General features: G+C 45.9%; 1 protein-coding gene across 1 annotated transcript in view; it reads left to right on the top strand.

Moving 5' to 3' along the window:
• Nucleotides 1-8,778, top strand: part of LOC102381426 (nuclear GTPase SLIP-GC-like) — a 54,231-nt gene extending 45,453 nt beyond the window's left edge. Inside the window, exons 15-19 of the mRNA XM_014524814.2 lie at nucleotides 1,815-1,950; nucleotides 4,586-4,694; nucleotides 6,173-6,309; nucleotides 7,238-7,328; nucleotides 7,956-8,778. Of these exons, the coding sequence (XP_014380300.1) occupies nucleotides 1,815-1,950; nucleotides 4,586-4,694; nucleotides 6,173-6,309; nucleotides 7,238-7,328; nucleotides 7,956-8,023 (541 nt within the window). The 3' untranslated portion in view covers nucleotides 8,024-8,778. The remainder of the gene's footprint in view (nucleotides 1-1,814; nucleotides 1,951-4,585; nucleotides 4,695-6,172; nucleotides 6,310-7,237; nucleotides 7,329-7,955) is intronic.
• Nucleotides 8,779-9,318: the final 540 nt, after the last annotated feature.

Raw genomic sequence — 9,318 nt, forward strand, 5'->3', positions numbered from 1 at the left:
CTCTTTGACCTCAGCAGCCCGGTCCAATCGAAGCTGCCAATACTGGCCACAAGCCGACCAATCTCCCAAGCATCCCTGGCTACCTGGGCCCATGCGCCCAGGTGACCAGAGCATTCAGGCACCAGGCTTTTGTCATGTAGACAAGGAGGGAGATCCCCGCCCTGAGGGATTCAACACCAGCCTCTCAGGCTGGCAGAGATAGGTCTCTGGAGAGGGGCACCGACGGTGGCATTTCTGCCACACTGGGTATCCACTTCCCTGTCATTTCTAGTGGCTTACTGTAGCTGGCTTTTCTTGTGTTTGGGGAAGCTCTTTGAGAAGATTATCCAGGAGCACATCTGGGAAGGGCCAGCAGCGGGGATAATGCTCAGGGGCAACCAACACAGGTTCATTAGGGGCAGGTCCTGTCAGACCAATCTGATTGCTTTCTATGATCAGGTTACAAAATCGTTGGATGCAGCTGTCCCAGTGGGCATAGTCTTTCTGGACTTTAGGAAGGCCTTCGACACTGTCTCTCACCTCATTCTCATTAAGAAATTAGGTGACTGTGGTGTCGATGCCTACAGTCAGATGGGTCGCAAATTGGGTGGAGGGCCACACCCTGAGAGTGCTGGTGGATGGGTCTTTTTCATCCTGAAGGGATGTGGGCAGTGGGGTCCCCCAGGGCTCAGTCCTCGGGCACACACTGTTCAACATCTTCATCAGCGACTTGCATGAGGGGGTGAAAAGCACCTTGTTGTAATTCACGGATAACACTAAGATGTGGGGAGAAGTGGGCACACTGGAGGAGAGGGAAAGGCTACAACTAGATCTGGACAGGTTACAGGGGTGTGCAGATGAGAACAGGATGGGTTTCAATTTGGACAAGTGCAAGGTGCTGCACCTGGGAAGGAAGAACCAGTGGCACACCTACAGGCTGGGGAACTCCCTTCTCATCAGCACAGAGGGAGAAAAGGACCCTGGAGTCATTTATTGATTTCAAAATGAACACGGGCCGCCAATGTGGAGATGCAGTCAGGAAGATTAACCGCACCTTGTCATGCATCCATAGATGCATCACGAGCAGGTCCAAGGAGGTGATCCCCTCCATCTATGCGACATTGGTCAGGCCACAGTTGGAGTACTGCATCCAGTTCTGGGTGCCGCGCTTCAGGAGAGATGTGGACAGCATGGAGAGGGTCCAGAGGAGGGCCACCCACATGATCAGGGGGCAGCAGGGCAGGCTCCATGAGGAGAGTCTATGGGACCTGAACCTGTTCAGCCTCCACAAGAGAAGGCTGAGAGGGGATCTGGTGGCCATCTACAAACTGGTCAAAGGGGAGCAGCAGGAAATGGGAGAGTTCCTGTTCCCCCGAGCACTACCAGGAGTAACAAAAAATACCAGCCATAAGTTGACTGAGAGTAGATTCAGGCTAGATATTAGGAGGCACTACTTCACAGTCAGGGCGGCTAGGATCTGGAACCAACTTCCAAGGGAATTTATGCTCGCTTCTACCTTGGGCTCTTCAAAAGGAGGCTGGATAATCACCAAGCCATGGGTCGTTTGACCCCAGCACTCTTTTCTGCCCATGGCATGGGGTTGGGTTTGATGATCTGTTTAGGTCCCTTCCAACCCTACCAACTATGAAACTATGAAGAGCAAAGAGAAATGAATCTTTTCTGAGAGGAATGTCCCAGCTCTGCCAGCTTTGTCTCCTGCTCCCCACTGCCGCACTGCAGGGCCCTTCCCTCCTGTCTCCTGTCCACTGTGCAAAGTGTGGTGCAGGGACAAGCGTATTGTCCTCTTAATGATTGGTGTTTTATTATCCCAATAGGAACCAAATGGGCACCCAAGCCACATTGAAAAGCATCCTTGAAACCTTCAGGTGCATTGTGCAGGAGAAATTCAAGAAGGATGGAAAGAAGTGTTCAACAGCTGATAGCAGTCGGTTTGACTTCCTTGTGCAAGAAGTAAGTGCATATTCAGAAGAGAGGAGACCAGGCAGTGGGGAGCATTTCGTACTGCCAACTGCAGCCCAGGCCATGAGGTGCCTGCTGTCCTGCTCCCCTGCTGGGCGGTGGCTGAGGAGACTGAAGGGCAGGTCTAAGTAGGGAACAACAAGTGGAGGGGAGTGTTAGGGATACAGAGGGTAAAGTTATGAAGAATCTGCTATGAAGGCTTCTCTTGTCTGTGATGAACACCTGCAATGACCTCAGACAGGAAAGGGGAATGTGAAGAATTCTCCTTTATACCCACTGCACACAGTATGTAGCAGTTAACAAGGAAAGGGAAACAGAATCATAGAAAATTCAGGCTGGAAGGAACCTCAGGAGGTCACATCTAGTCCAACCTCCTGCTAAAATCAGGACCAGTCCCAACTACATCATCCCAGCCAAGACTTCATCTAGAGTTGTCTTCAAAACCTCCAGCGATGGAGATTCCACCACCTCTCTTGCAGTTATTCATTATTTACTACCCTCCTAGTGAAAAAGCTTTTTCTAATATTTAACCTGTCGTGGAAAAACCACTAGTACGCTGCATTGTTTGTGGAGCAGGTCAGCAGAAGCTTTATTTCACTACAGCCGTAGGGGGGAAGGGAATTTCTTTTTATTTCCCCACTAATACAGAGAATGCAAAAGTACTTATACATTCTAATTGCATGAGATCATCTTTTCATAACCAATCACGGTATAGGGCCTGCCTAAAGAATTTGCAACTTTAAGATCAAAAATAGCAATTACAACATCAGTATTAAAACAGCAAGTTTAGCAAAACCGTTACCTTCCCATGCCTTATAGTCTGGGGCAATCTTGCCACTTCCTTTGACTGTTAACTGTATTAAACATTCTTCCTCTTATGTGTTTTTCCTCCACAAACCTTAACTTCTCATGTTGCAGCTTGAGCCCATTGCTCCTTGTTCTGCCATCTGTCCCCACTGAGAACAGTCCAGCTCCATCCTCTTTGGAAACACCCTTCAGGGGGCTGAAGGCTACTATTCAATCCCAGTTCAGTCTTCTCTTCTCCACACTAAATAAGCCCAGTTTCCTGAGCCCCTCACAAGTCATGTCCCCCAGTTGTTGCCCTCCACTGAACTCTCTCCAATTTGTCTACGTGCTTTCTGTGGTGGGGAACCAAAAACTGGACATGGGAGTCCAGATGTGGCCTCCCCAGTGCTGAATAGAAGGGAATAATCACTGCCCGGGATGTGCTAGCAACACTACTTCATACACAGCCCAGGATGTCATTAGCCTTAAGACTTTTAAAGGGTCCAGAAATACTGCTCATGCAAACAGTCAAGCAGTTGCAGCATAAGAAAGGGCAAAAAATGTGGCGTGTACAAATGCCTTTGGCAATAAGGGCTCACTGCTGCTCCTATTCAGCTTCTTGTCCACTGTAACCCCCAGGTTCCTTTTCTGAAGAGCTGAGGACTTAAGCCAGTTGGTCCCCAGCCTGTACCAGTGTATGGGCTTATAAATGCAGGACTTTGCATTTTTCCTTAATGAACCTCATGAGATTTCTTTTGGTTCAATCCTCCAATTTGTCAAGGTCTCTCTTCATCCTAGCCCTATCCTCCAGTGTATCTACTACTCCCCCCAGCTTCGTGTCATCTGCAAACTTGCTGAGGGTGCACTCTATCCCATCTCCCAAATCACTGATGAACGGTGATGACATTCCTATTTTCAGGGATAGATTGGCCATGGAATCACTTACATCTTAACAACTGCTTTAAATTATGTTGGCAGTAACCACTCCAGAGAGGTTACCCAGCCAGCCACAGACTGCCAAGCACAAGGCACAGGGCTGGGGCCTTGGGGTGTTTGCATTCAGTGAAAGTGCCTTTTGCTGCCGAGAGATTCCCATATAGCAGGAGTTTGAAGATAGTCAAGCATTAAGTAACTACCTACAGCAAAGAAATTAAGTCAGGCTGATATAATAGAGAGGATTAAAATTGACCCAGGATCAAGGTTTAGGATAGCATACACTTTTTGCACTGAAACCATGCCACTATATTGCTGGAGCAGTGTCCTCAGGGCTGATCCCAAGTGACCTATCAGGGGTACAATTCAAATGCTTGATAGAAGTGAAAAGTAACTGGGACCTCAGGCTGGCCAAGGACGCTTTAACTGATCTGGGGATCATAGTTCTGGACACCTGAGTCAGGTGTTGGACAGCCTGGATTGGACAGGAAGGGAAACTGGGGGCGCAGAAATGAAACATCTGTCAGCGATTCAAGGTCTGGTCCCCCAGTTAGAGACATCACACAGGAAACCAGGAGCATGGGGCCAAAGAGTTGAGAACTCAGAAGTTGGTTAGGAGGGCTTATGTATCATGTAAACTTGAGACTGGGGAAAGGCTTGTGGAATGCATGGGTGGTTGCTGCTCACACGTTTTTATCTGATCTGTGATGTTAAAACATCCTAATCCAACATTTTCCACCTTAATTCAGGGAGGATCCAAGAAGTATCTTGCCCTGCCTGCACACCTCACTGGCTTTCCTGCTCCAAAGTCTTGACTGAGACCCATTTGCCTTGACAGTGAGGTGGTAATGGCAAATACTGATAATTGATGTGAGAAATGGCACATATTTTACATTGATTCTTGCAGACAAATATCATCCTCAATGCTCTTGACAGAGAAATCCTTAAGAGGAAGGCAGAAGTCTACCACTCCCTTCTGCACTCAATCCAGGATGATCTCCAACCATATTATGAAGGTAAGAGTGAGTCACTCAGTTGTTCTGGAATTTGCATTGTTAAGTTTCTCCTCTGGCCCCTTGAGATGATTCTCCAGACTGATGGAACAACTCATTTGAGTGTTTTGTTGCCTTCCCTGGAATCAGTAACAAGAACCATCTGAGCTGGCTCTTGTCACTGAAGCACCAGTAAAGAAAGGGGAAGAACATGTAAATTAGCAACTTTGGTGTTCTAGGTGTGGTCAGGTTGGTCCAGGTCGCAGGGGTGAGATGGCAGCATCCTGAAGGTGATTGATGCAATCCATCCCATGACTGACTCCTTCTTCCTCCCATAGAATCATACAGAAGTTAGGCTGGAAGGGAACTTGAGAAGTCATTGGGGGCCTATAGGCATGCTCATTCATGTTCTAATTAAAACACTTCACATCAGACTCAATTAAATGAGTCTGCTCTGCGTTCACCATCATGTATATCAAGCCTCTGCACATTTCAAATTGGCTGTGGGTGTGCTTTATCTAAACCTCATCTCCTGAGCACTTGTGTAAGCAGTCATTTAGTCCAACCCCATACCTGGGGCAGGATCGACCCTGTCCAAACCATCCCAGACAAATCCATTGTCCAACCTCTTAGCAAAACTACTCAGTCACCCTTGACACAACACAAGACATCACACCTGATCCTGCCACAGGTAAAGCAAGGAGACAAAAGTTGCTAATGTCCCGCTGATGCAAGGGTTATTATAATGCACTTGAGTGATCCCAGAAAGAGGGACTTGTCCCTGTTACAGAGGAAGGCAAAACCCTTCCAGTCTGACCAAGGAGTAAAATTCCTTTCTGACCCCAAATGCAGCATCAATCTGGAGAGGCAAGAGCGTCTAGTCAGGACACTTCCAGTTTGAGTCCTAGCAGAAGCATTGGCACAGACCAGTCCCCATCTCCAGCCTGAGCTACAGCCACCATCTCTGAGGAAGGCTTTAAAAAAAAAAAAAAAAAAGCATGTGATGAGGGTCAGAGAGGGCTTATCTGGAAGGTAGGTATCTGGATGTCAGTTTATATTCCTTGTTGAAGTATAAAGGCAAGTCAGGAAGTTCCAGCCCAGTGGGAGGAGGGTCAGGGTCACTGGGCTTTGGCAGGCTGGAAGCAAGATGAGCCTTGTAATGAGAAGACTGCAGATCTGCTACAAATCGGTTCCTGCTCAGCACTACATTGCCATTGATGACTGACTGCACTGTCCTGAGGCAGAACAGACCCCTCATGGTGAGGGCTATGGCAAGGGTAGGCACAGGGAAATCACTGGTCTTGAGGAATTGGAGAGACCCTCTTCTCCAGGGCAGCAGCGCGGCTCCTTTCTCCCACAGCAAGTACAGGGTTGCTGGAAGATCCAGTCAGCTCTATCAGAATGGGTTCACCACTTCAATTGGTTGCAATTATTTTCCATACCTGACCCCAAATCCACCTCAATCTCACATAGCATTGTGACTGTTTCTACCTTTGTAACAGCGGCTGGAAAAGTAAGAGGGCTGGGTGCCTATCAGAAGATGCATAATATCATTGAGAAGAACATTGACATGGAAGTGAAACATGGGATGTTTGAATGGGCAGCTCTGTGCATGAAGAATAAGTTGCGTAGGCTGAAGGTGAGCTGTGTTTCTCCTTCCTCCTCTGGGCCCCTCTGCACAGGGTAGGTGGCACTTCCAGGAACAGTACAGTATCCAGACAGAGAAGATCTGAGTGCAGCCCCACGTTGCAGACTCTGTGGGCCCCTGCACCCTTATGTGGCTGGGGCAGAATCACAAACTGCAAGTGCCACAGTCTTCAGCCGTGAAGATTTGTACACTTCATTTTGGTGTGGAAGATGAAGTAGGATTTAGCTTAACCCTTCATGCGTTGCCCTATTTTGTTTTCAACAGATAGACAAGAGGTAAAATCCCCAATTATTAATAGATTCAGTGTTTTCAGTGTTTTTGCTACCTGTGTAAAGAACGTCTCATCTACCTCCTCATCCTGACCAGATGGTATGTCATGCCTCCACCCTTATGCTTGTAACCTAAGATCCACTCCTGTTCTTCTCTGTCTTCTCTACCTCTTTCTTTGCTGCTCTTCTCTTTCCTGAGTCCCCTTAGTGCTGTCTAAGTTTCATGAGAATCAGTGGACTAAGTCTGATTTATGTTAGTCAAGGAGATCAGTAACTAAAGCTCTCATCCCTCTCTCCTGATGTCCAATACAAGGGTGCTGTTGTTGCTGCTGAGACACTGCCTTCTTGACAGACAGCAGGCTTAACAATAATTCTTTGGACCCAAAGGTCAAAGGCTAGATACTTCTACACAGTCTACACGTAGGGACTTGGATCCTAGTAAGGGAAACACCTACATAAGTCTTTAGTAGGACAGTATAGGTGTAACTGACTGACCCTTTGATTACAGCTTCATGATTTAGTGGAGGGTAGACCAGGAAAAAGAGCCCATGGCTCCCCTTTCACTAGCTGGGCTGGCTCTGGAGTTAACAGGGTGGAAAGCCTCCGAGATCTGTTCCATGCTCATGTGCTGTGCATTGTGCTTGCTGCAGGTGGAGATTGCGGTGGGGCTACAGGTGGACTTTTCCAACATGCTGAAACTTGCCTTTTCTCAGAAGGAAAAGCTTGCTGAGACACTTCCAGGTAAAAATATGAAATCTTGCAGGATGTGTGTAGATGAATTTCAGATCCCTGTCTTCTGATTGAATAAAACATGTCAAGGAACCTCCTGGCTTGTGTGTGGAATGCTGTACTTCTGAGTGGCACCTATTGGATTGGGTCCTGAAGTAGTGTTTGGCTGTAAATTGGCTTTTAAGTACAAGGAATTGAGCCCTGGCCTTGCTTAATGCACTTATTGCACAGAGCTAGTGTGGGGGACAAACATGTCTGGGGATATTGCTAGCTCTGACACAGACCTTTGGCATGTCCCATTGCCCACTCTGTGCCTCATCTTCCTCAACCATAAAATGGCAGTAGTGATGTTTTACCAACATTAAGACCTGAAACGGCAAAACAGGTAAAGATCTGCTTAAAATTTAAACACAAACTAAAGTGTTAGATTGGGATGAAAAGGTGCAATTGTAGCTGAATAAAATTCCCAGAGTTTTTAGGTTTGCCTACCATTTCAAATAACTTCATTGGTTCCCATTCATTTAGTGGTACATGGAGAATAACACCACCTTTCTCACAGTATAATGAAGATTAACATCAAATCCTACTTTAAAACAGAAAGCTGATTAATTGTGTGTTAATTTACTGTTATTTTTGCAGACTTACAGAATGAATACAAGGAAATCAAGGGCATATACAACAAACTACATGAAAATGCTTTAAAATAGCTGCAGAAGTCTTCTACGTTTTAGTTTTTTAATTAAACTGTTGATGTATTTTTCTTTTAACTGGCTAGGATGATAACCAACTACTATTAATTGCTAAAGAACCTGTAAGTGGATAATTCGAATCACATGTTATAGTACCTGTATCTGCTGCTCTGTTTAATCAATGCTACAATCTCTCCTGTCACAGCTCTCCTCCAAAGTGAGGAAAAGTAAAGATGCAAATGTACTAAATGGATTTGTACTACCTTTTAGATGTAATTTGGAGAGTAATAACAATAGTTTTGTGCTCATTTTTGTTAAGAAAAGATTTTGCTCCTGGAATATATATCAATAAGAGAGAAAACTTTGTTATGGAGTCAATTCTGTTGTCAAATGTAAACTTTAATACAGACAAAGTAACAGAAGTATAACTGGTTGGGAGATGATTTTCCTGTAAAATCTTTGAAAAAGAATATTTTTTAAAAATCAGGTTTTCATCAAAATAAAATTGCCAAAGACCCAAAATATTTTCAGTTTGGAGGTTCCTGGATCTATATGAAAGCCTGAAAGCATTTTGCAAAAAATCTGCTTAAATTTCTGTGTTATTGGGATGACTTTCAGAGACAATTCATAATGTGCTAGTTTAAGGAAAGCCTGTGGGACTTTGTATGAGGAAGAGGGACCCCGTGTTTAAGGCAATAACCAAGTGAAGACCTGCGGTGGCCAGAACCAGAGGGGTTACAATCATGAGCAATAAATATATGCTCTTGGAGACATCCAGGAAATTGTCTAGCAGTTAAGATTAGCTAATGCAAAGCTTGCAAGTTTGCAACCCGCAAATGGAATTTGTCTGTCACAATTTAACCAAAGTGTTGAATCTAACTGTTTGCACTGATCATGGGACTGACTGGGCCCCAAAAATAAGCATAACTACAAGATTAGCTGATCTAACAGGTTTTTTAAAGGTCAGCCATAACAAGATCTGACCACCTAATATAATTAGCACATTCCAAGGAATCCAAGGAATAAGAAACCAAGGGGTTGAGCATAAGATTGCCTCGGACGGCCAGAGCCGGCTCGAGGTGAGTTAGAAATTGCTCGTTCGTCAGGGCGGGCTGGTGAATGGAGAGGCAGACAAGGTTTAATGGTTGCAAAAACGTTTACTTACGCCACCTGTAGTTGCAACGCAGATGGTCCGGTCGTCTGAACAACCACGTGAGTTGTTCCAGCTGGCGGGGTCCAAGCCAGTGACTCCGTCTGTAAATAGAGCCGGCGGGAAAAGGGTACGTCTGGGATTGCGCTCGGCGACAGGAAGA

The sequence above is a fragment of the Alligator sinensis genome, unplaced genomic scaffold (genome assembly GCF_000455745.1).
Source record: "Alligator sinensis unplaced genomic scaffold, ASM45574v1 scaffold650_1, whole genome shotgun sequence".
Lineage (NCBI taxonomy): Eukaryota > Metazoa > Chordata > Crocodylia > Alligatoridae > Alligator > Alligator sinensis.